At 39.1% G+C, this 27,825-nt stretch overlaps 1 protein-coding gene across 3 annotated transcripts; it reads right to left on the bottom strand.

The window, feature by feature from the left end:
• YIPF6 (Yip1 domain family member 6) lies at positions 1-26,257 on the bottom strand. 3 transcript variants are annotated; one of them, XM_059911164.1, is made up of 8 exons: positions 25,997-26,054; positions 24,846-24,971; positions 13,858-13,986; positions 12,730-12,808; positions 9,926-9,968; positions 7,590-7,715; positions 6,792-6,949; positions 1-5,044 (listed from the first exon to the last, which is right to left on the bottom strand). In XM_059911164.1, the coding sequence occupies exons 2-8, from the start codon at positions 24,852-24,854 to the stop codon at positions 4,926-4,928; spliced, it is 663 nt and encodes a 220-aa protein (XP_059767147.1). In that variant the 5' UTR covers positions 24,855-24,971; positions 25,997-26,054; the 3' UTR covers positions 1-4,925. The 3 variants fall into 3 exon arrangements, with proteins under 3 accessions (XP_059767147.1, XP_059767146.1, XP_059767148.1); XM_059911163.1 differs by lacking the exon at positions 24,846-24,971 and having other exon boundaries at positions 25,997-26,257; XM_059911165.1 differs by lacking the exon at positions 24,846-24,971 and having other exon boundaries at positions 25,963-26,052.
• Positions 26,258-27,825: the final 1,568 nt, after the last annotated feature.

Here is a 27,825-nt window from a genome sequence, read left to right as displayed (position 1 = left end):
TTCTCCTTTTCCAGTGTTTTTTATTTGCACATTTAATATTCACAAATCATTTTACAGATTTATTCTTTTCACAGGTTCTTTATTTACAGGAAAGATCAGGATTAAAACAGAGCATCGAAGAGGACCAAGAAATTACCAGCAGAGATGGTGCAGAATACAAAGGCTCTAAAAGAGAACAGAGTGAACAAGAGCAGCGTGTAGCCACTTCCTACCAGGCTGGAACACTGACTTCATTAAGGCAAAGCCTTTATTTACTGTGTTATTTCTTCACCCCACCTAGTTTAACCCAAATAGAAAGGCATTCTATTTTCACACTACTGCTCTCTGAGGTCTTAGGAATATAGCTGGTACTACATGTGACCAGAGGCATCCCTTGACTATAAACACCTGAATAGACACGTTAAATTTTGATGTGTTAACCATCCCTCTGGGAGAATCTTAATGAAAGAGGCAGAAGCTGCTTGATTCTTAAGACTTTGAGAAAAAGGGGAGGGGTGTATGTGTCTGGTGGTGGGAGGAGGGGAAAGAACAGGGGCTCAAGGAGGAGTGAAGGCAGCAAACCTAACTCTTCCCAATGTACAACCGCTCTTGTGTCTTTCTCAGATGCTACTAATATAGTATTCTAGTACTCAGAAAAAAACGAGTTATTGACCTCCAGTGAGCTGTACGTTGTAATGGCTAGTAACAGGGGACATACCCTGGGGAGGAGGTGTATTCATTTCATGCGTATAACAATGCAATTCAAAACTGTGTCCTACTATGATCTCAGTTAATGTGTTTTCCTATTTTAAATCAATTCACTGTGTGACCCTGGGCAATTTACTTAACCTTTCTGTGCCTCAATTTTCTACCAGTGAAATGAGGATTGTACCACTTTATGTTGAAGATTGGAGGAGATGCATGAAAAGCACTTAAGAATAGTGCCTGGCCAAATCCATAGAGACAGAAAGCAGACTGATGGTTGCCAGGGGCTGAGGAAAAGGGAAAAAGGGGATGACTGCTAATGGATATGGGGTTTCTCTGTGGAGTGATGGGAATGTTCTAAAATGAGACAGTGGTGATAGTTGCACAATTACATGAATATACTGAAAAATCACTGAATTATATATTACTTTAAAAGGGTGAATTTTATGGTAAAGTGTATCCCAATAAAGCTGTTACAAAAAATTCTTAAAAAAATAGAATAGTGTCTGGCACACAGTAAGTGCCCAATAAATGTTAGCTATTATTTGTAGTAATATTATTGTCACATTATTATTTAGCCATCTTATGACCTAAGTAAATCCCTAGAAATTCTTTATTTTTCATAAAAGCCCACAGAATCTAAAAAAGTATTTCTAATTTACATATATGCATTAACATTCACACATTTATTTCTATCCAAATTGTCTCAGAAATGAACAGTTTAATTAAGAAGCATAATTTCAGTATTTTACTCTGGAATAAAACAACTGCATGCAATGGATGTCTGATCATATCATGATAGGCTTTAGATAAATTCCAATGACTTGATGTTATCCAAGAATTGGAAATGATGGGAGATTTTCATTTTCATCTCCAGGAATAAACAGGAAGTTCAAATACAGTAAGTACTTAGATTATATAACGTACACAATTAAACCTTCAAATATAGGCTTGTTAGCCTTCTAATCACATTTTGGGGGACACTTTATAAAAAGACAAATACAGTAAACAGTAAAATGCTTACTAGCCCCATGCCCTGTGGCCCCCTCACCTTGCCCAAAAGAAAATCCCCACCACAATGAAAAAATACAACTCAACTCATGTAATAAACCACTTAAGAGGCAAAAGACTTGACGATTAATGATTGACTTTTAAGACTACACTGCAAAAAGATGTTCACATCAATTGAGTATTTATAATCTGAACAGCAATTAAATCCAGTCTTCACCTTTCCTATTGCTAAAGAATATGACAACGGAGTCTCAATCTCAGAAGCAGGAGCAGCAAGTGATAAGCCACGATGGCAGTAATGCACATTAGGCAATGATGCTCACATGCTTGAATTTCATCTAAAGTGTGAAACCTTCCAATTCCCAGAACAGGGTTTCCTTTGTTGGAGTCCCCTTCCCTTCTAGTCTTCCTTTCTATAATTAGCCACGTGCCTCTGTAGCAAATCAGGGAAAGCTGCGTTGAGGGTTACAACTTCCAGATACTCAGGTCTTCCGTGACAGAAAGCAATGCACTTTTTTGCATATAATAAGAAAATATTTATTTATACCCTCAAATTGACCACTCATTTTCAGAAAGATAATTAAATCTCCATTTTACCCGCCTTCATTTAAATCAAATAAAACCATTCCCTAAGTCACCCAAAAGCAACAGATTAAAACACAGAACAAGTTGCCTTAACACCCAGTATGTATAACACCCCCCTCACACACACACAAACCCCACCAAAGTTGTGGCCTTAGGAATTTCTGACCAAATATTTAGCCTGAGGAAAATTCAGTGAAGATTTAATTCCCTTTTGAGAAGCATGATTATTTCTTTAATTTTACATTATAATCATTGGGATAGATTACAAAACAACTTTGGAAGAGAGATGTTTTTAGTGGGAAGTTAGAAAACTTCAGACAATGGAAATGGATGATAATTTAGGACCAATTTTAAAATCAGAACCAGTTTCAAAATATTTTCTTTATCAATTCAAGACTGAAACATTGGCTTTGTCCTAACAGGGTTTATTTTGAAATTTAAAAGGGAAATTGAAACAAATACAAATACATAACCAAAATATCTAGACAACGCTGGGACAGAGGGGACCAATTTTGTAATGCTCTGTAACTGAATATCATTCCAAGTACTCATTTGTCCTAGTATTGTTCATCTGGTTAATCTGGGGATGGAGAAAGTATATTTTAAAAATTATATATCTATGTGTAGGTCATCTTTAAATACCAGTGAATAAATATTTAAATTCCATGATAAAGAAAAAATGTGGAATAAGAAATTCCTATCTTTATAAGTAACTGTATATTTACAATGAATGTTTTCTGCCTGACTCCTAATCTTTGTCTATTAAGAGTTTTTCACTGTGCAATTTATAGAAGGCAGCAGCTCATATTACCTTAAAAGAACCCTGATTAGCTCAGAATCAGCCTGTCCCAGACACTCTGCTCCCTGAAAAGCCTTCACACTTGTGTGCATAAATAGCTGAGAATACAAGTAGGTGCACATGTGCAAAAAAGTACTTCTCTAAAGGAGAGCTAATTGGCTTTACAAATAAAGTCTAAAACCAAGAAAATAAATTGCTATCCCCAACCCGAAAAACACACCTAATGAAAAAACTGCTAAGCCCACTATGAAAAGGCAGCAGCTGTAAACTCAACTCATCCTACCTCATGCTCTTACGCATCTAGTTGTTCTGTGAAATCAGCCATTAGAACACTAAATCCCTCCATGTTTACACGGTTAAATGCAGCCTTTGATTTAACTTTACTTTTTAGTTAGAGGCCAGACTACACAGAACAGCAAGAAATTCCTTACAGCTACGCTGTATCCAAACTGCCTCATTCTACCCTTAAGAGAAGGTGCCCACATGATAATATGCATTAGGGACCTACCAATCTAAATTTCTGAGGTCTTCTACTTGGGTAAGTTCAAGCATTGGTCCACTGAGAGCTTCAGTCAAAGGAAAATTACAAGTTGACTGCTAACACCTTAGCTTGCATATGCAGAACTGGGGAGTAAGATTAAAAATTAAGAGTGTCCAGCCATAAAAATGAAACGAAATTGAGTTATCTGTAGTGAGGTGGATGGACCTAGAGTCTGTCACACAGAGTGAAGTAAGTCAGAAAGAGAAAAACAAATACCGTATGCTAACACATATATATGGAATCTAAGAAAAAAAAAAAAAAGGTCATGAAGAACCTAGGGGCAGGACGGGAATAAAGACGCAGACCTACTAGAGAATGGACTTGAGGATATGGGGAGGGGGAAGGGTAAGCTGTGACAAAGTGAGAGAGTGGCATGGACATATATACACTACCAAACGTAAAATAGATAGCTAGTGGGAAGCAGCCGCATAGCACAGGGAGATCAGCTCGGTGCTTTGTGACCACCTAGAGGGGTGGGATGGGGGGGTGGGAGGGAGGGAGACGCAAGAGGGAAGAGATATGGGAACATATGTATATGTATAACTGATTCACTCTGTTATAAAGCAGAAACTAACACACCATTGTAAGTAAAGCAATTATACGCCAATAAAGATGTTAAAAAAAAATTGAGTGTCACTGAGCTGCTATTAAGCATGGCAGAAAGGTGACTATACAGAAAGACTAAAAAAGCCTATGTTTTAGATGTCCTTTGCTTTTTTTTAAGCAACAAGTGCAGAATTTTCTCTAATGAAAATCTGAATCTTGCTTAGTAGATGTTTTCTCCTCCCACATCTATGAACCCCTTTCCCAACCTCTGTCATTGTCTTTTTAAGCTTAAGAGAAGTAAAATAGACTATCCCTTATTATTTATGAAAGGAGAGGCATATTCTAATAGTCATAAGGCAATATGTTTAAGAGCTGCACCTGAACTGGTATTCTCAAAACTGAAAATATAGTTACCAACTCTATTCAACTTGCAGGATGTATCCATGTGCTTCCCGAGTCATTGGTTGTCACCCAAATGGACCACAGTGACCCCATCATGCCTTAAGGAGGCATTATACTGTGTGTACTATGCACACATATTTTAAAGAAATAACATTAAGAAGGAAAGGACGGCCTTTCAAACATCAGTTCCTTACATAAATGGTGACGGTGCTTTATGGTTCCCTTTTAATCTCCTCATATACCCAGTTACCAAATACCTCCAAAATTAGACAAGAGGGCCAGAGGCAAAACTCCACGGTGAATTGCATCTTTGAAATGAGCTTTGAATTCCTTGGTTTTTAATTTCCATTTCCTGATTTACTGAGGAGTGAAGGTGAGAATCATCCAACTGATGACAAAGTAAAACAAGAAAACAGGATAAACAGCAAGGGCTTTGCGGTTTGGAGGCTGGCTATCAGCAAGGAAAGCTGTAGAGGCTAAACAAAGCAAAACAAGACAATAAAAAGGAATATTTAATACAATAAGACTGTCACAACTACTAACATTTACTAAACTTGAAGGGGCCTGGCATAGTCTGGGACACAGAATTATATACTATAAGTTCAGTTACATTTGTGATCCTCAGAGAAAAAGGCATTTGGCAGCAGAGTTTTCCAGACAGCTGAGGGCTACCTGTTTCAAGTATGAAAGCTTTGAAAGGTTTCAACCATTTAAGATGGAAACCTTTCTAAAAGGGGTTTCTTACCCTTTTCTGAGAAGTTACTGAACTGTGCTAAATAGGCTTACAAAACTCCTATGGCAAATGGCCTCACACTGCTGTGTTTTTTGAGTAATTGTTCTTAATAAGTTATCAGCTCTTTTAGATGCCAATCCTCTTGTCCGTACAGGAAACACCTACTCATCTTTTTACTCATCGATAATCACCCTTCAAGGAAATCTTTCCTGAACAACCATCTGGTATCCTGCCACCCCAGGAAGAACTGCCCACTTACCTCTTCTGTGTCCCCACTATACCCTGCATAGAGTTCCATTGCCCACCTGGAAAACTTTATTGCCCTTAAGTGTTTACATGCCTAGATTGTGAACTCGGAGGATAGAGACCATGCCTAGCACAATGCCTGACACACAGTCTGTGCTTAATACATATTTGCTGAATTACAGGAACTTCTCTCTCATCTAAGATTCTACTTGCTGAACCACTGTGGGCCTGGACACTTGATAACTAAGCTATTCAGAACTACATGTATGGTAAATTATCAGACTCTAAGTGAGGGAATGAGGGGCTCTTCCATGGGTAGTTAAAGCGCCCAAGCTTAATACAGTCCTTGGAATATCAATTCTGGCATTCTCAGACCTTACTTTTGGATTACTTCTTGGCTTTTAACCATGTTCCAGAGCAAAGAGATGTTATTGCACATAAAAATATTAGGCAGTCTGTCTATCCCATTAAAAAGAAGCTAGTGAACACTTCCAGTTTAAGGTGGAATTTTAAGAGAATTTTAGGAAAGTACAAACAATGAGCAAATAGCCTTCATTGCCACTGCTACAGGCTCTCACTAATCTTTAGCAGAATTTTCTACTGAAGCAGACAAGTACTATGATACTTAACAACCTATACTGGGAGGTAGTATAGTACATTTCTAAACAGGTACGTGATCTGCTTGGGTTTGAAACTTGATTCCTCTATTCACTAGTTATGTGTCCTAGGGCAAGTTGCTTAACCTCTCTGGGTCTGTTCCTCATCTATAAAAATGGGACCAATAATAACTGTTTTTATTTATTAGGGTTGTTGTGAGGGTTAAATGAGATAATATATATGAAGTACTTATGACAGTGCCTGGCCTACAGTAAGCAATTGGTAAATGCTGGCTATTATTATGATTAATTTGTCAGGAAAAGGCTCAAGTCATTTCTCAAGTCACCTATGCCTCCTATATGCCAGGACTAAGCTAGGTCTAGTGTAATCTCCTTTTTCAACCCTATCCATTATTTAAGGATTGAAAAAAAAAAGAAGACGTGACTCTCCACATCTCGGAAGTCCAGATAGCCAACTCAGAAAAGATGAACATTATCCCTACTGAGAGACGACGGTTCTATGGATGACACTGGCAAGAATCATATCACTCATATGTAACTTATAAGTTACACTGCTCCTCATCTGGTCTTCATCTCTAACTCATGTTTCGGTCTGCTCTGTTACTGTAGAGATAAGTACGTTCTTACCTACTATAGACCAGGCAAACATCACGATCACCACAAAAAGCCGGACCATGAAGTTTATTGGTCCTGGCTCGGCCAAAAGTACCAGCCGGCAAACCAGCATTGCCACCGTCAGGGGAAGTATACAGTAACCCAGCACACAGAGGCTCTGAAAAAAGGATCTAAAAAACAACATACATCCATAAAGATCATAAATATAGCTGATCTGTATCATGATACAGTTTATTACACAGATTTCTATGTATCACGGATCGTTACCTTCCTTCAGATACATAATACCTATACCCTAATGTTGATTTTATGAGGATAGGCCTCTGTATTAAACATGTGCTTTAGTTTTGCTCTCCCCATACTCTCCTCCTCTCTGCTTAAACTCTTTAAGAGTCAGCCATCTAGGATCTAGATGATCTGCTCTAATTCCTAGAGACCTCCTTCTCCCACTGAACCTCTAAGAATGGTGTTTCTTAATCTTTTCTGGTTTACAGACCTATTTCAGAATTTGTTGAAAACTATGGACCATCTGTTCCCAAAGACAGACATAATCTTCTAACACAAAAAATTCTGCCTACGATTTCAGGGGCTGGAGAGAGAGCACTGAATCTTATCAAAGGACCCCAGATAATTTAAGGTAATTTAATTCAACTAGGTTATCTCTGTTCAGTGGTTTTAAGAGAACTTTCTTTTTGGCTCTCATTTATTTTGATTTTTCTTTTTGAAAAATACATAACTAGCCAGACTTCCTTAAAAATCTAAGATATGCAACCTGGCAAGGGAAAAATGATGCATTTTAATAATACTCACATGTTTCCTCCAAGAAGTTTTGAGTTGAGGGTGATGGTAACTGCACCAAACCAGACAATGACAAACACTTCTGCAAACTGGGGCCCTCCATCTTTTTCGCTATCTACAGAGCCTCTCTGAAGCATTCTGTGAAAAGGAAATGGCATGAGAATTGCCTAATCTTTTATTTAGAGCAACAAAGTTACGGCATGGGTTCTCAAACTTTGAATCAGGGAGCTGCCCTAAACCTCACCTGAAGATCTATAATATGTAGGCTGTACAAAAGGAAAATGCCTGAAGTATATGCAAGGCTCCCTTATTTCAAATTCCAAATGCCTCAGGACTAAAAGAGGTGCTCCATTTGACCTCATGGGAATGCTTAAATGGATTACCAAAGACCTTTTTTGGTTAAGCAGAGGGTATAAACTGAAGGGCTAAATGTGGCTCATAGACATGAGGTTGTTGGTCCATGCAATACTTAAAATGGTCTTAAATTCAAGTTGATGTTATTTTAAAATTGGGAGGTATTTCTGGATTTTCTTGAAAAATCATAAGAGTTTCTAACACTGGACCTACATTCCTACATGGCAACTCTCAGGTGCAGTTGACACAGCAGCAGATTCCTTCACAAGGGCTTCTGGTAACCAATTCGCAATGCATGCATGTACACATTTGAATTTGTAATCCTTGGGTTAAGGTTCTAGTTCTGGCATTTAAAAATGGAAACAGTCTATAAACCTATTTAGTTGTTGATTTTTAAAAATCAAAACATACAGATTATCACGAAAAGGCTTTGCTTTGAAACTGAGTAATTGAACAGTCACTTATATCCTCTCTAAAAATTTTACAGATGTAAACTGTTTTGAATTTTGGACTCAGAACACTTGTACTCTGTGTCATTTTTTCCAGTAACAGAATAAGTAACATCAAACTCACAACCTCTACACAGTAAGTCTTGTCCTGCTATGCTATTTGCCAGTACAGGCTTTTGTATTCTATGGTTCTGCATACTCCATTCCAAGTCCTGACAATCTCGTGCAAAGAATGCTGGCCCTCATCACTTGTTGTCTGGAACTCCTATTGCTTCAGCATGGTGTGACGGAAAGAACATTAACTGGCCTGAAAGGCAGGAGACTCAGATATTGATCCTAATTCTGTCACTAGATATGGAAACTGGAGCAGATCACTTGATGTCCTGGGACTCCAATTTTCTTCTCTGCAAATAAGTGGGATTAAACTCCATAATCTCTAAGGTTAATCTTTCAAAACTAAAAAAGTATATGCTCAGAGCTTCTAATATAAACCCTTTCATCAAGGCACTGGATTGTTTCCCTTGATATGGTTATTAAAGGCATAAGATAGAGCACTCCACGTTTTTACCTAAATTACCATGTGCTTGACTTACATTTAAAAATGGGTAAAGAAGCCAGTAAGAAACTTGAATTTAAAATCATAAAAGGTTCGGCCTGGAAAGGACCCTCAACCATCTCCTTTTATAGATATGGAAAAGGAGACCCAGAGAGGTTAGGTGGGAAGAGATGTGTAATAATTGCAGAGGTAGAGAATGGGCAGTCAAGGAAACCTGAGGTTGAATTCCAGGTCTACCACTGAATATGTGACCTTGGTTCAGTCCTCAATCTCTTTGAACCTGAGCTTGTTTGTCAAAAGAGGAAAAATATTCACTTCTTGTTATGAGGATAAGAGAAGGTATTTAAAAGTTTTCTGTAAGCTGAGAAAAATCATTATACAAATTTTGGTTATTAGCGGCCGAAAGTCACTCTGCCGATAGCAAAGTTAGGATGAGAACTCAGAACTGAATCCTAGTGCAGTATTTTTTCCACTCTACCAGTGGTTATATTCCCCTCCCCAGCGGAACTTTGCTTTCCTTCTTCTGTCCTTTCCCTTTACATACAATGCATATGGAAAACATAACACTTTGAAACATGATCTTGCTTTGAACTCTACCACTTCTACTCTAATTTATTCTCACTTATACTTTTAGTAAATTTTAAAAGAATTATGTTTGCAAATAAACAGTGCTTAAACCTACAGATACTTAATTCACTTAGCTTAATGAGGTACATGAGTGTGAATAAATGTTGAACAGAAATGGCTAAAACAGGATAAGAAGTCATTGGTAAATGAAGGTGGGCATAATTTTCACATCTTTAAATTCCATCATTCTTTGAATTGATCTAGAAAACTACCTGACTTTTTAGATTTAAATACATAAGGAGTACAATATGTCATAGAAGTCCTAAATGAAATATTCAGTCAAAATCCCCTTCAATTTTGAAACTCCATGAAAAAAGTCTAATCTATCGCAAATGACAAAGAAAGGAAATATAAGTACTTACAATGCAAGCGTCACACAAAGGATCAAAGGGCCCCATAAATCCCCTACAAGAAAAGACAGAAGACTGTTAAGACACAACCATGTATAGTGTTTTCTGTCTTTATTCCAATATGTACCTCTCCCACTCTTGGAATTCAGACATCAAGGCTCTCCCTGTCTGCCCAAGCCTTCCCACCTCTGCTATCCCTCTGCTGGCCCTCTCTGCTCCCCAATTCTGAATGCCCTTCTTCATATATCCTTTAAATTTTGTTCACTTCACATCCCACAAATCACCCCTCTCCCCACCTACTAAGCCACATTCCAGCATGCTATAGTTAAAGACCAACGAGCAAGGAGTCAAAAGACTTAAGTGCCCTACCCTGCACCGTCAAAAAGAAGACTAAAGCCAAGTCACTTTACCTATCTGAGACTACATTAGACAAGGCAAGTATAATCAGGTTTACCTCACAAATATGAAAAACAAAGCTGGGAAGAAGTGACGTGCCCAAGTTTCCGTAAACAGTTAAGTGTGGGGGTGGGACCAGAACCTAGAACCAAAACCAGAATCTTCTGATTCCTACTACAAAGTCCTTTCCACTCTGCAGTACTGTTTCCCTTTCATAATTACTACATTGAACTAGCACAGAATTGCTGTTCTTATAGGTGAAAAAACAGCCCAACACTGGTAATTTCATAGGGTTAAATGTTAACAAACAACATGAAAACTTTTTGAAAACTATAAAGGCTCTGTCAACATTAGGTCTAATCACTGTGGTTCTCAATCAATAGCTGTTGGGTGATTAATAAACCAACAGTTCAGTAACATACAGCTTAAAGCACAATTATCTTCCTCAAGTAATATGAAAAAAGGTACATATACCACTTCTAACTTTAACCTCACTTGTACATAACTTTACTTGAAAGAAGTGTGCATATGTACATACTTACGTCTTTTCTTTTAAATAAGTAATTTTGACACCACTGTGGAAAGTTTATTAAAGATGTAAAAAAAGAAAAACCATAATCCTAATACTCTAATAAACTATTGTTTATTAAATAAACAATAAATTGTTAAAATTTATCAACTGAAAAGCTGAATTCAAGTACAATTGACATTAATATGCTGTTTGTTTTTAAATGCAGTGAAGATTGTTTTTAATTTGTAAAAGATTCATAACAGTATTTTAAAACTATTCTTATTCTTGTGAAATACATAAAACACAAAATTTACCATTTTAGTCACTTTTAACTGTACAGGCACGGAGTATATTCATTGTTGTGCAAGCACCAAACCATCCATCTCCAGAACTTTTTCATCTCCCAAACTGAAACTCCAACCCATTAAACAATAACTCCTCAATACCCCCTCAGTCCCTGACAACCATCATTTAACTTTCTGTCTCTATAAATCTGACTACTCTAGGTACCTAACATAAGTGGAATCATATATGTCCTTTTGTGTCTGGCTTATTTTACTTAGCATAATGTCTTCAAGGTTCATCCATGTTGTAGCATGTATCAGGAATTTCACTCCTTTTTAAGGATGAATAATAATCCATTCATATATGGCATATACCATGGTATATATAACACACTTCGTTTACCCATCCATCCACTGATAGACGTAAGAGTTGTTTTCACCTGCTGCTATGAACACGGGTGTGCAAATACCTGTCTGAGTCCGTGCTTTCAATTCTTTTGGGTATATACCCAGAAGGAGACGTGCTGAATCATGTGGTAGTTCTATACTATAAATTTTATATACTATAAAATTATGTGGTAATTTTTTGAGGAACCACCATGTTGTTTTCCACAGTGGCTGTACCATTTTACATTCCCACCAGCAATGCACAAGGGTTCCAATTTCTCCACATCCTCACCAACACTTGTTATTTTCTGTTTCTTTGACATAGCCATCCTAATGGATCTGAAGTGGTATCTCATTGGATAAGACAGCTTTTCTGAGGAAGAAACTTCAACCTCAGAAAAGTTAACTGTCTTATCCAAGATCACACACTATTCAAACACTGATTTGCCCATGCTCTTTCCACTATATACGAGCTGTAGCAAATCATGTGTCAGCTTCAACCCACAATGTACTATGTTGAAAAAGATTCTGACGCTGCATCCAATTGCCACACAGTGATGGCACATTTGCCACATATTTGACATCCTTATATTACAGCTGAAATGCTGCCAAAGTAGAACATACACTCATGTACAACATCACTGTTACTATTCTCAAACAATAGATTCAATTTTTTTCTGACAAAGCGTACTAAGAAAAACCAAGAATGCTTGAAAAGAAAAGGTCTAACAATTTTAAGAATAAAATCTAAATAACAGCATAATTTTCTGCAAACACTGTTTTGGAACTCCTAAAGAAAGCAGTCAACAGACTAAATGATCATTCTGAAAATAGAAATGTCAATAAAGTACTATTAATTTGTTAAACCTTTAATGGGTATTAGCTATTATACTAATTTAACATTTACACATTTTGCCTTTCCCTTGGAAATCATTAGCTCTTTGGTTGAACAAAGTCCCTATGTCTTTGCCACTTCCAGAAATATTCTTTGCAGTGTCTATTATAGCAGGTGAGAATATACAGTCTATATTTATTGATGAGGATAATATATTCAGCAAAATCTTCCAATCTCTGAAATTCCATCCTAAATTTTTAACTTTTTTCAAAAACTTCATTTATATATTTTTTCATCCTGCAAAATGACATCAGTTTTATCAGCACAGAGCCTTTGCCTTATAAAATACTTATGATAAGGTATGATGAGAAACAGCAAAGCCTCAAAATCCTTATATACTTACAATCTCTCAAAAGAGTATTGCTTTTCCTTGGGTACAAAACATGCATGAATTTTTTCCCAACAGCTTTTAGATCACGCATCTGAAAGACATAAACAACTTGTACTGTGATGACCAAGGTTGCCAAGCAGCTCCCTCACTTAATTTGCTAAAATTTCTTATATTTCAATCTCCTGGGAGCCCTTCATTGAATTTTAGAGCTATAACTCCAGTTTAATTCCTTCACTATACAAACAAACCAGAAAGGTGGGGTTTTTCTATTAACTCCTTTTTCTATTAACTTTTCCTATTAACTCCTTAAGCCAACATCTAACTCTTTACCACATTCATCAGTTCTGTTTTGATTTTTTAAACTCCACAAAAGAGAAATATAGCCCTCCTAATATGTTACTTAAAGAAACGAAAATAATAGCACTAGTAAAATCTGCTCTGAAAAACACAGCACCTAACTTTCAGTTCATACATGATGAGGTCACAAGGGGCAATCAGCCTGCTCCCAAGCTAACACATTCTTCACAATATATAAAGTCAATTAATTTTCAACATTCTCATACATTCTGGCAAATGAATCCTAGAAGCCAGATTTTTAAAAATCAAGACATTTAAAGAAGGGTGCAGTCATATAAACATAACCTCTCAAAATATAGTTGAGGTAATTCTGTCCTAATTTTTTCAACCTAGAAATTTCTTCGTGTCATTAATAGTTCTTCGTAAACATGACTTTTAATGGTTGTTTACCATTCTACCACATAGGTGTAACATAATTTACTTAACAGATTACTCTTCTTTGCAACTTTCCCCCATTATAAATATTGCTGTAACAAACATCTTTGTATAAATATTTTTCTGTATTTTTAAAAATATTTTTGTATTAAAAAAATTTTTTCCTTATACCTAGAGAAGCGGAATTATCACCTCAAAAAGACTGGACATTTTAAGTTCCTTAATATCAATTACAGCCAAACTGCTTTCCAAAAAGGCTGTACCAAATTATTCTCTAGGGGAGAACCTTAAATTTCAATAAATAAAATACACTGAAAACCAGGGAACCAAACAAAAATATTACAAAGTGCTATTAGCTATTTAGCCCCATGACACTGAACAGAAGTTCTCTCAACTCGTCTAACTTACAATGGTATTCTGAACAGATTCATTCAATGTGGAGCTGTCAAATTCCCGAATGCGAGATCTCATGGGAATGGTGATTTCTCCTTCCACAGGGATGTCTTGTGAGATAGATATATCTGAAAGGCCTGCAAACTGAGAAGAGTTAGGGACAAAAATTTAAAGCCTGTAATAAACTGTATGATTCCCCCAAAGACATCATCATTTCCCAGAAAGCAGGACTATGTCTTTTTGTAGGGTTTTATACAGTTTTTAAAATAAGGTGTTAGCTCACCAGACATCGAACAATGCAGTTAGCTAAAATTCTCAAATGCTTATTTCTTTTAACTTAAAGAAGGAGATGGCAAACAATGGAAAAAATTATAAAGTAAATGGCATAGACTTTCTTGCCCTCAAATATTTGGTTTCTTTCAAGCATGAAATCTTTTTTTTTATATCTTTATTGGAGTATAATTGCTTTACAATGTTGTGTTAGTTTCTGCTGTACAACGAAGTGAATCAGCTATATGTATACATATATCCTCATATCCCTTCCCTCTTAAGCCTCTCTCCCACCCTCCTATCCCACCCCTCTACGTCATCACAAAGCATCAAGCTGATCTCCCTGTGCTATACAGCAGCTTCCCACTAGCTATCTATTTTACATTTGGTAGTGTATATACGTCAATGCTACTCTTTCACTTCGTCCCAGCTTCCCCATCCCCCACACCCGTGTCCTCAAGTCCGTTCTCTATGTCTGCATCTTTATTCCCACCCTGCCACTAGGTTCATCAGTACCGTTTTTTTAGATTCCATATATGTGTGTTAGCATATGGTATTTGTTTTTCTCTTTCTTACTTCACTCTGTATGACAGACTCTAGGTCCGTCCACCTCATTACAAATAACTCAATTTCACTCATTTTTATGGTTGAGTAATATTCCATTGTATATATGTGCCACATCTTCTTTATCCATTCATCTGTCGATGGACATTTAGGTTCCTTCCATGTCCTGGCTATTGTAAATAGTGCTGCAATGAACATTGGGGTGCATGTCTCTTTTTGAATTATGGTTTTCTCAGGGTATATGCCCAGTAGTGGGATTGCTGGGTCATATGGTAGTTCTATTTTTAGTTTTTTAAGGAACCTCCATACTGTTCTCCATAGTGGCTGTATCAATTTACATTCCCACCAACAGTGCAGGAGGGTTCCCTTTTCTGTACACCCTCTCCAGCATTTATTGTATCTAGATTTTTTGATGATGGCCATTCTGACCAGTGTGAGGTGATACCTCATTGTGGTTTTGATTTGCATTTCTCTAATGATCAGTGATGCTGAGCATCTTTTCATGTGTTTGTTGGCAATCTATATGTCTTCTTTGGAAAAATGTCTATTTAGGTCTTCTGCCCATTTTTGGATTGGGTTGTTTGTTTTATTGATATTGAGCTGCATGAGCTGTCAAGCATGAAATCTTAACAGGATATAAGCTAGTAAGATTGCAGAACTTTTAGTGACCTTTCAGTGATCACATCTTAGCACAGCCACAATTCTGTTGCACTTCTGCTCCTTAGTGGGCTCCAGTGGCCTCTGCTGGCTAAAAAGGAGCATTATGTGAAATCTAAAGGGGAACTGGGAAGAACATGGAAATAGCAAAACACATCATTATTTATACTCTTTTTACCAGATTACTGGCAACCACAGATCAAATAACATTTCCAAAGTGAACTGCAAGACTGCAAACTTTTAAACTCTTACGTTCATATGCCAAATTTGATTACTGTGACTGAAACTCTAGAATCTTCCAGTTCCTAAGAAAACAGAAGCAATCCCTTCTCATATGGTTTTTGGCCCAATGTTTAGTGGGCAATAGTTACAGGTAAATGAAATACAAGACAGTATACTAAAATTTTAGGAAGAATAAGGTTGTTCAAAGAACTTATGAAAAGCAGTTTGTCAATCACACTCTTAATAAGGGAAATGCAAATTAAAGCTACTTGAAAATTATTCACCTGTTAGACCGGCAAAAATCCAAGTTTGACAACACATTCTGCAAGTGAAGCTGAGGGGTAAAAGCACTCACACACTGCTGGTGGGGAGGCAAAATGGTACTAGGCCCTATTGAAGATGAATCTGGCAATATCTAGTAAATTTATATATGGATTGCTCACCACTTTTAGGAGTCTAAAGTGGTAAAAATACAAAAAGACATATATATATATATACACAAGGCTCTTCATTACAACACTACCTGTAAAAGTGAAAAACCCGAGAATAGCCCAAATGCCCATCAACAGAGAACCAGTTGAATAAAGCATGGTATGTCCACATAATGGAGTGCTATGCAGCTGTAAGAAGGAACGGGGATATCTCTAAAGAACTATTATGGAGTGTTAAATTAAAAAATAATGTTGAGGAAAGTCTGTATACATGCTACCACTTATCTGAGAAAAGAGGGGATACAAATATATATACATATCTGAATATCTTTTAAATATAAGAAATAAGTCATGTAATGTGACCTGTCACATGTAATGTAAGAAATGTCATAGATTTTTTTAAAAAGAGGCTTCCTAATTAGGAAAGGAGGGAATAAGGTGGAGGAAACAAGTAGAGAAGTTAGTCTTCTTGGAACACACATTGTTCTGTATATATAACTTGAAATCATATAAATACTTCACAGAATTATGAGACAAAATTAAAATTTAAAAGCAGTCCCAAAAACTGAAAGAATAATGAAACAAATGAACCTACTGAATTAAATACACAACCACACAGAGAGCAACTATTTCAAGTGACTTTACAACACTGTAATTTGACTTCCAATTAGGATGCAGAAAGCTGGAATGAGCATCCCATCCACTAGAACGATGAGAAAAAGCTAGATTAACTACAAAATCATAACTTTCCTTGAATCCATCAGAGAGCTGAGGTTGTAGGGCAACCAAGCAGCATGAATGAAATCTAAGGAAAGACAGGCACTTACTTCCAAGAAGAGATGGGACATGAGCAATGGCTCATCTGTAGCAAAGCACGAGAAGACAACACTGGGCATCACACAGATGGTTAAGAATTCAGCTAAAATTTAAAATGAATTGCTAAAGACCAAGTGTTGACTGGTATGAGAGTACAGCGTCCCTGGAAGCACTAGACACAGGAGGCATTCACACCTACTTGCAGGCTCTTCTCCACAGACTTCCATTGGTCCAGGTGTGAGGCGAGTAGCTGCCTCTTCTGAGAAAAGCACAGAGACCGGCTCAGACCCTTCTCCCCTACAGAAAAAGAGCCTTAAAGCTGCTGGGGGAAGATCAGCAAACTCTGTTGTCTCCAGAGCACATGTGAAAACCCACTGTGGCTGGGGAAAGGGAAAAGACAAACCTCACTACTCCTGGGGGAGGGGTGGGAAATCATCCTGAGGCCAGACTATCAGAGTCTCCCTTCAGCTGGGGGAGAGACAGGATCACTGAGAAAGTCTCACCCAGGAAGACTCAGGGACACATGACCTATCTAAGGCAGAGGCTGGACCAAAACAACAAAGAATCTCCACCTCCCAGGTACCCACCACAAGGCTAGCAAGTATGCAGTAACAAGCAATAGCAGTCTAGTGCTAAGGGAGGGGCTAGAGCTTGGAGAGAAACCCACTATTTTATGCAGGGGCAAAGGGAATGCAGAAAACTAAGCATGGAGGAGGAACATTAAGAAAAACACTGGGAAAACCTAGTGCCCACCCTAAGCACAAGGTAATAGGAGAGGAATTTGAAGTTGATAATGCATTGAAGGTTCCCATATCAAGTACAAAACCCAAATACAGTTCAACTCCTTACTATATTGACTTAACCCCCATAGTAACAACTTAGCAGAAAAGATGTGCCATTTCCAGGCAGTCTCTACTGTTATACATGATGGGCAGCGATCAATAAAAAAATCACCCCTTCCCCATAAACACACACACACACACACACACACACACACACACACACGGGAAAACAACCTTCTGTGACAAGACAAAGCAATTAAACCAGACTCTGAGGTGACCCAGATGTTAGAATTTCAGAAGAAAAATTTACCATGAATACAATTAATATGTTAAAAAGGCTCTAGTAGAAAAGATATATGCATGAATGATGGTGAATTTCTGCCAAGAGATGGAAACTCTAAGAGTCAAATAGTAATGCTAGAAGTAAGTGAATATAGTAACAGATGAAGAATGCCTTTGACAGCCTTATCAGCAGACTCAACAGAACCAAATAAAGAAATCGGTGATAGGTCAGTGAAAATTATCTAAACAAAAACAAAAAGAGAAGAGTTAGAAAAGAAAAAAATTACACACATCAAATCATTGTATTGTACACCTTAAACTTGTACAATGTTATATGTCAATAGTATCTCAATAAAACTAGAAAAAAACAAAAAAAGAACACCCCAAAACAGAACAGAGCATGCAAGAACTGTGGGTCGATATTAAACAGTCTAATTTGTATATTATTGAAATCCCACAAGAGGAGAGAGATAATGGATCTGAAAAAAATATTTGAAAAGATAACTGAATTGTTTTCCAAAAATAATGAAGACATCAAATGACAGATCCAAGCCCAGAAAACCCCAATCAAGATAAATACCTAAAGACAAAAGCAAAAATCCACAAACCTAGACACATTCACACGACTGAAAACCAAAGATAAAGAGGAAAACCTTAAAGGCAGCCAGAGAAAAAAGACATTGCAATCAGAGGAAACAGGTAACAGACATCTCACCCAAAACTACATAAGGCAGAAGAAAATGGACACACCTTTAGAGTGCTGAACAAATAAAACTGTCAACCCAGAATTCTAAACCCAGCAAAAATAGCTATTAAAAATGAAGGCAAAACAATTTTTTTCAGATGAGCAAAAGCTGAAACATGCACTACAAGAAAGGTTAAAGGATGATCTTCAGAAAGGAATATGATATCAGAAGATTTGGATTTACACAAGGAAATGAAGATATCCAGAAGTGGTTTAAATGAAGGTAAATATAAAAAATATTTTTTTATTTTTAATTATTCTAAAAGATGATTGCCTAAAGCAGAGGTCACCAAACTTCTTCTGTGAAGAACCCAAATAGTAAATATTTTAGGTTTTGAGAGCCAAATGGTTTCTGTTGCAACTGCTCAACTCTGCCACTGTAGCATCAAAGCAATCAAAGACAATACATAAAAAATTATGTTTGGCTGTGTTCCAATGAAACCTTATTTACAAAAATAGGTAGTGGGCCAGACTTTAAATTATAAAAATATAACATTTAGGAGATAACTGGAAATTTGAACACTGACAAGATATTTGATATTAGGGAATTATTGATTTTTTAGATATACTAATGATATTGTGGTTATGTTCTTTAAAAACAGAATCCTTATCTTTTAGAGATACATATCAAATATTTACTAATGTAATGATGCTGGGGATTTGCTTCAAAATAGTATAGAGGGAAGTGGGTAGGGCTATAGAAGAAAGAAGATTGGCCATAAACTGGTAATTATTATTGAAGGTTGGGTACCTGAGGGTCCACTTTACTATTCTACTTTTGTGTGTCTGAAATTTTTCTTAATAAAAAGTGAAAAAATAAACAAAAAATTCCTAATTTTAGGGACCATCTAAGTTCTTTTTTCTTTTTGCCTCCCCTCCCCAAGCTAAAATGAATCTAAATATAATCAAGCCTCTATATCTTAGAGTTTACAGGAAATATGTGGACAGAGGCACATACTAAAAATACCACAAGGATACAATCAGCCAAATACAGAAAGTGGAGAATTCTACAAGAGAAATGACTGAATTTAAACAAATAAATTACATTAAAAAGAGGAGAACACATATATTAAAAGAGACTTATTGGGACTTTCCTGGTGGCTCAGTGGTTAAGAATCCGCCTGCCAACACAAGGGACACGGGTTGGAGCCCTGGTCTGGGAAGATCCCACATGCCGCAGAGCAACTAAGCCCATGCACCACAACTACTGAGCCTGCACAAGCCACACCTACTGAGCCTGCGTGCCACAACTACTGAAGCCCATGCGCTTAGAGCCCGTGCTCCGCAACAAAAGAAGCCACCACAATGAGAAGCCTGCATACTGCAACAAAGAGTAGCCCCCCGCTCGCCGCAACTAAAGCCTGCACGCAGCAACAAAAACCCAACACAGCCAAAAATAAAATAAATTAAAAAAAAAAAAGGAAAAGAAATGTTCCTTTAAAAAAAAGAGAGACTTACTAACCAAATGCAATTTGTTGACCTTGTTTGGATCCTGATTTGGACAAATTGTAAAAACACATTTTTTTTTTAGAAAATTGGGAGGTGAACAGAGATTAGATGATATTAAGGAGTGATTATTATTATGCTATGTGTGATAACAAAAAAAAGTCCTTACCTATTAGGGAAACATACTGAAGTATTATGGGTAAAGTGATATGTCTGGGATTTATTTTAAAACACTCACAAAAGATCATGAAAGACAAGGAAAGACGGAAGAACGATTACAAACTGAAGGAAACTAAGGAAAAATAACAGCTAAAGGCAATGTGAGATCCTGGATAAGATCCTGGAACAAAAAAGGACATTCGTGGAAATCCTGATAAAATTTAAATAAGATCTGTAGTTTAATAGTGTTGTACCAACATTAACTTCCTGGTTCTGATCACTGTACTATGGTTATATACAATGTTAACACTAGAGGAAGCTGGGTGAGGGGTATACAGGAATTCTCTGTACCATTTTTGCAACTTTTCTATATGTCTAAAATTAGTTCAAAATAAAAAGGTTAAAATAATGCTCCAGAAAAAAAATATGGTGGGGAAATAAATGAAATAAGAATAGCAGAATGTTGACAGATATATGGGATTCGTTATACTACTCTTTATTTTATTTACATATTTGAAAGCTTCTGTAATAAAATGGTAAAATACATCACTTCCTTGTTTCTGCCATTCCCTCAAACTACTCTCCTTCCTCTCCTCTTCTCTGATCAAACTGCTCTTCACTCTCCCACTCTCTTAATCCTTTGTAGTCTACACTAGTCTTCCCACAACTTTACTGACATTGCTAATAGTGACCTCATAATCAAGAAATACAAGAATCTGGGGACTTCCCTGGCAGTCCAGTGGTTAAGACTCCATGCTTCCAATGCAGGGGGTGCGGGTTCGATCCCTGGTGGGGGAACTAAGATCCCACATGCCACGGGGCATGGCCAAAAAAATATAAAATAAATAAACGAAAGAAAACCTGCAAGCAAAAAAAAGAAAAACAAAAGAAATACAAGAATCTTTCCTCAGTTTCACCCTTTGAATATTCTTCAGCACTTAATGTGTAAACCAACCTGTTTTGAAGTCATTATTCTCCCTTTACTACTATGACACTGCCCTTTCAAGCTCCAGGATTGCTTGTTTTGAGCTTTCTTGCTGCCTGCTACTGCTAGGGTAGACAGGGCAGTGCAGAAGGAATGGGCTTTGAAGCCAAACGGGCCTTTGCCCTCCCTTGGAAACAACACTGCTACAAGAATTAGGTAACACCTGCATGTCACCTAGCACATAGTCAATGCTCAACATGTGGTATCCGGAGAGCCTTGGTTAAGAGTGCAAGCTCCTGGAGGCAGGCAGCCTGAGTTCAAATCCTAGCTCCATCACTTACTACCTGTGTGACAATGAGCAGGTTCCTTTTCCTCTCTGTGCCTCAGTTTCCTCATCTGTAAAATTGAGATAATCGTACTATCATCACAGGGTTGTCCTGAGGAAGAAATATATTAATACAAGTAAACCACTTAGTAGCAGGCTCACAGAAGGGGACAGATACATGTCAAGAGCTCAGGTTCAAGATTCCCAGGGAGTCAATTCAGGTTCTGTCACTGCTGTAGAATAAAGTATTTGGCTAGCCTTTGTCCTTTGCTCCTGGGAGGCAGCCTCTAAACTCCTGGGATTTCCTAAATGATAGTAATATTTTTGTTATTCATAGTGGGCCCTAATAGTTTAGCTAACAGGTGAGCCCTGGTAGACCGCTAGTTTATGTTAATGAGATGACAGCATGGTGGCTAACCACTGCTAAAAGACCAAACACAAGATTAGAGGATTGGGGGTTTGAGTCCTGTGATACAAACCTGGCCTCTTGGAAGCGGAGGAGGCAATGATCCAGTCAACCACACCTACATAATGAAACCTCAATAAAAACTCTAGATATGTGGGTGAGCTTCCCTGGTTGGCAATATTCTGCATATTGTCACACATCGATGTATCAGGGGGGTAACAGTGTCCTGTCCTGACTCCACAGAGAGAAGACAAGGACGCTTTCTGTTAGGGACCATCTCAGACTTCAACCTACGCATCTCCCCCTTTTGCTGGTTTCTGTTGTATCCTTTTGCTATAATAAAAGTGTAATTTTAAGTACAGCATTGTCCTGAGTTCTGTGAGTCATTCTAGTGAATTACAGAGCCTGAGGGGATCACGGGAACTCCTGAATTTGTAGCCAGTAGGTCAGAAGTGAGGGTGGTCCTGGTCCTGCAGCTGGTATCTGAAGTGAGGACATTCTTATGGAGGACTGTGCCCTTAACTGGGGAAGTTTGGCCTAACTCCAGCTACTTGGTTTCAGAAGTCACTGCAGTCACTAAAGTGCCATGTGATTCCCACTCATCCCCCATCCCAACCCTTCCTCAGTATCTCTTCTCCAGAGAATCAGTGACATTGCTCAGCGAACTGAGCCAGGATCTGTGGCTCTCTAGCCCCATATATGAGACAATACCACCAGGACCTCAGCTAGTGGACCCTGCTCTCTGACTAGCCTCTCAGTGGGGATGAAAGGTGACTTGGACCCCATGTCCCTCCCCTTCCTCTGTGCAGGCAGCCTTGTGCACATACATACACATGTGTGCACATAAACACATGTGCACACTTTGCTGCCTGGCTTGGGCCAATGAGGGGAGGAGATAGAGGCAGGGCCAAAAACACACAGTAAAAGCAGGGACTGCAGCCTTAAGAAAGTGGCTGGGAGCAGATGGCTCATACTATTGACCAAAATCCTGAAGAGAGAAAGGAGTCAACAAGGTGGAGGGAGGGGTGGGGTGGATCAAGCAAGAAACAGCTCAGTCCAAGAGGTGGGGGTGGGGGCTTAGTGGCATGGTCTCTAGCCAGCACCTTCACCTGGGACCAGCTTCCTTCCAGACCCCAGGCTACAGCGATTATTATGGCTCTTTTTCCTGCTCCTTAAACAGACAAGCAATAGACAGGCATTACCCAAGATTCTGTATTTTCAACTCTATGCAGATGACTCCTAAATCAACCTTTCTAGTCCTGACCTCTCGTGAGCCCTGAAGTCCAGATTTCAGTGTCCAACTACCTGTTGGATATCTATTGGATGGCCTGCCAATATCTCAAACTAAACATTTCCAAAAGTGAATTAATCAACTTTTAGGGCCCTCATTCTCCTCTTCTGTATTTCTGTTCAGGGTATCACTTCCTCCCATTTGTCTATAGCCTTGTTTTTCAAAATGTGATACTGGGAGGAGCAGCAGCAGCACCACCTGAGAGCTTATTAGAAATGCAGAATCTTAGGCCTCATCCCAGACCTACTAAATCAGAATCTGCAATTTAACAAAATACCCCAGATGACTGCTATGCACGTTAAAGTTTGAAAAGCACTATGTAAGACACATGCTCCCTAGCACTGCAAACCCTCGAGGATTCCACCTTACTCAAATCTTCACATCTGCCACTGCTGTAGTCCAGACAGTCATCACTTCTTCCTCGAACTACCGCAACAGCTGCACTGGTATCCTAGATTCCAGATACACCCCATGGTAACTCTTTCTCTGTTATGTTGTCAAATTCATGATTTAAAACCCTTCCCTCCTCAAAAATTTCCAGTGGCTCCTTGTTGCCTATTAAACCTCCCGGCATAGTAGTCAATAAGAAGAAATAACACTACATGATTAGTATGTGCCAGGCACTCTACCAAGTGTTTTATGTGTTTTAACTCATTTAATCCACCAAACAACCCTGTATTACTTTATCTCCATTTTACAGACAGGGAAGCTGAGGCATGGAGGGGTTTGGTAATTTCCCCAATATCCCACAGTTAGTTAAATGACAGAGCATAGAACCAAACCTAGACAACTTGACCCCAGAGCACACATCCATAACCACTGTTCCATATTGCCTCCCTAATTTAGTAGCCTTATCTTTTAAGGTTTACCTCCTAATACTTCCCTGTGCTTCAGCCAAAGTAATCTCTCTGTTGTTCTACAAATGCATTAGCACCTCCTAACCTCTGTACCTTCACCAATGAGAGGCTGTGTAGCATTACTAGAAACAGTCTTGGTTTCAGAAGCAGACCTAAGTTCAATTTTCAGCCTAACCACCCTAGGGAAATCATCAGATCTCTCTGAGTCTCATCTCCTCACCTGCAAGTAAAACATAGTTCAAAAACCACCTAACTGAAATAGTTGCTGTGAAGTTTAGAAAATATACAGAGGATGTTTAGCACAATCCTGGCACATAGCAGGTGGTCAATCATCGATAGCTCTTATGCTCACCTGCAATTCAAATCCCACCCATCCTCTGAGGCCCCCTCAAATATAACTTCTACCATGTAGCTTGCTTCATCACCCCAACTAGACATGACAGCATCTTCTTTTAAATTTTGTTAATACTTTATGTGTAACTTTCTTATATAGTGTCTTATTTTAGCGTTATACATTTGTCTTATCCCTACAAATTAGACTGTAAGCACCATAAGGACAGGCCATTTGTATTTCCTAAAGCAACTAGCATAGTGTATTACACACTGTGGGAGTTCAATAAACATTGTTGAATAGAAGTGGACTGGATACTGAGTAATGAGTAACCAGAACCACTAAAATTAATTGGGGGAAAGCTTCATAAAAGAGGAGTGGGGCAGTTTAGATGAAAGACAGGAGCTAAAAACACCTAAGCACCTGTAACTATGTCATACCAGGCACTATGCATATATTAGTTCATTTAGTACTCTAATTCTGTGGTGACTTACTAGCCTCATTTTCCAAATGAGGAAACTGGGGTTCAGAGTGACTTCCTCAAGGTCAGAAGTCTTCCATGAGAACTTGGACCTACTCACTCTCTTTCACTGTTGTATCTTCAGTGCCTAAAAGAGTGCCTGGAACATAGTGGATACTCAATAAATATCTGTCAAATGAATGAAGTGATGAACAAATAGAGCTAGTAAGCAGAACCAAAAGTAGAATCAGTTTCACCCAACTCCCAGGTCAGTCCTCTACGATGTTAAGTTGCCAATTTAAAACAGAGAAAAGGGATGTACCATTTATTGAGCAACTACTATATAACTAAACACTATTTGGTATATAACTAAACGTTGTTTGGGAGGAGGGATTGGGGGACAGAATGTTGAGCTGACTACACTCAGTTATGGCACTGATTGTATTAGACACTTCACATAATTTGTCATTTCAACTTTGTAAAAACTCTTTGAGGCAGGTATTTTTATCTCCATTTTACAGATGAAAAAACACTCTCCATGAAATGACTTGCCCAAATTCACACAAGCGGCAGAGTGGGTGATAACTTCAACTCCAAGTTAACTTTAACTCCAAAGCCTGTGTTCTTAAATACTTGTCCAGGCTTTGGAATTGTAGTATTTGCAGTAGAAATCCTATCCTCTGCAGAGACAGGAGCAAGAGAGCATCATGAAGAGGACTGCAAGGAGCTGCGACAGGGAGGGCAGGGATAAAACCAAGACGACTGGGGGTCACTGGGCAAATCAATAGTCAAGTTATAACGTTCCATGGGAAGTAATCTCTCATTAATCCCAGAATGCTGCTACTCCAACAAGGGCTAGTGACAAGTCTCCATAAAATGAGGGGACAGCAGATGCAAAGACACTTAAATCGCCTAAAGCTCAGCATTTTACAAAATGCAGGGGACGAGGATGAAAAGGAAAGTGAATGAAAGTTTCCCAAGAAGGCGTGGAAACAACGCGGGTGGGGGGAAGCGGTTAGCCCAAAGAACAGGCGCAGTGTTGGGACCTGTTCTGGCATCGGGTACAGGAAGGACCTGCCGTGAGGAAGGGATTCCGGCTCTTTCACGCCACGAGCCCGTCGCCCGACTTCCTTAAGGGGCATCTGCCTCACCCTCGGTCCCTTCTGTCGCAGAACCCAAGCTCACCAGGGGCCTGGGCGTTGCTGTCCCCGGGTCTCCTGGAGACTCCGCCGCTTCCGCCATCTTGGCCCTCCTTCTGCCGGGTCGCTCCCACAGGCCTTTGCGGAACCTGAGACGTGGAGGCCGCGGCCCGTCAACGCGTCTGCGCGTGGAGGTTGCGTCACCGAAAAGCGCCTAGCAGCTGCTAGCGGCCCCGGCCCTCGGCCCTCCTCCCTCGTCCTCTGGGTGTTGGGTAGGGGTTCGCGTCGCCTCGCTTCCCTTCTTCGGGGCCACGGGTCTCGCTAGACACGCTCCCTTTTTAACACTGCACCCCGATTCTCAGCGCACTCCCGTCGGCCGCGGGGCCGCCGCTTCCTTCTCTCCCCCCTTCCACCTCTTCGCGCCCCCCGCCCCCGCCAGCGTCTGCTTCCGGCTCTCTGGAGGAGGCTCGGGGTGCCGCCTCCCACCCCAGCACTGCACCTTAGGGAAAAAGCCTGCCCCTCCCCCAGCGGCCGAGAGATTTCCTTTCCCAGTTGCTGAATAAAGGGATGAAGCCCACCTTAACAACTGCTCCCTCCACTGTCGCCCTCGCCTGGATGATTCCCTGCGCTTCTCATTCCGCTACCTAGCAGCTTCCCACTTACTGGACTGTTATAAGCTTTCATACTGTCTCCACAGCGACCTCCAAAATTGCTTTTCTCCCTCACCCCCTTGGGGGCGGGGTGGGGGGGAACTTCTCTGTATACATTGGCCAACATTTTAATCCCACCACAATTTACAAAGTTGCTAAGCGATTTAGGGCAAGTACTGAAGATGTTCAAGGCTGAAAGAGGGCAATTATTGTAAGAATAACTTTTTAAAGAAAACTCCTGCATGCCCCTATCTCGTTTTCCTGTCCTATCTCGGGACTTTCTCTGTGTTTCAGACTCCAGTTCACCTCACCTCAGGCTAAAATGAGCTCAGGCAATACATCCATTGTTGATGCAAGCAATATGCAGGGTATTGAGTGCCCACTGGGGCAAGTAATTACCAGTTTTCCACTTTTAACAAACAGGGTAGGGGATGATGTGAACTAGCCTTATTTTTTTGGATGGGCAATCTAGGAAAGCACACAAGTAGTAAAATTAAGAAGAAAGAATGTGGCTGTGGTGTGAAGAAATTCCCAAACTAATGAGATGTGTGTGTGTGTGTTTGTTGTTCTGTTTTGTTTAAATATTCTTATAATTCTCCTTCTCAGAGCAAGCACAGTTTCAGTACTTGTTCAAATACTGATGGGAATAATATTAACATTTAGGCCAATAGATATGAAACTTTTTTTAATGTTACAAGAGATTATTATGTATTAAATACAATTCCCCAGGCCCAGCCTCAGCTTCCCACACCTGCTCCACCCCTCCCACTACCATTCCCACCCTCAATGCCACCCCTACCCCTGTCCTGACCTCAGCACTCATTATCAGATTACCAAATCCGTTCCGGCTTCTCTGAGGCCATTAATAACCTCTTCTATTTCCTTGCCAACCTCCAAAATTAGTTATCTCTCCCCAACTGAAAACCACAACTTATACCACCCAGCCTCATCTCTTGGCCTCTTTACCACTCATTTCAACATGGCCTTGATGCTGGCTTCAGAGGAGGACAGGCCATAAAACAATTGTTGAGGCAGTCAGTATTTGGCTTACCTAGGCATTATTTCAGTCTAAAAATGCCAGTTTTCCTTATTTAACTAATAGGGTACAGGTTGAGTGTGAGTTAATATGTTATGAAGAGAAACTCAGGAAGGAAGGTTATAGAGGAAGGGGTGGCATAGGGCTAAGCCCCTAAAATAGTAATTATTTTATGTTTTTAGTTGCAAG

Source organism: Balaenoptera ricei, chromosome X (assembly GCF_028023285.1).
Source record: "Balaenoptera ricei isolate mBalRic1 chromosome X, mBalRic1.hap2, whole genome shotgun sequence".
Lineage (NCBI taxonomy): Eukaryota > Metazoa > Chordata > Mammalia > Artiodactyla > Balaenopteridae > Balaenoptera > Balaenoptera ricei.
Note: the sequence above shows the minus strand (reverse complement) of the source record. Positions and strands in the feature narration are given on the sequence as shown.

Coding starts and splice junctions, on each gene's coding strand:
- YIPF6 (XM_059911163.1), bottom strand. CDS start 26,053: ATGGCGGAAGCGGCGGAGTCTCCAGGAGACCCGGGGACAGCAACGCCC. Junction 12,809..13,857: donor AATCTGTTCAGAATACCATT/GTAAGTTAGACG, acceptor TATGTCTTTCAG/ATGCGTGATCTAAAAGCTGT. Junction 9,969..12,729: donor CAATACTCTTTTGAGAGATT/GTAAGTATATAA, acceptor CTTTTCTTGTAG/GGGATTTATGGGGCCCTTTG.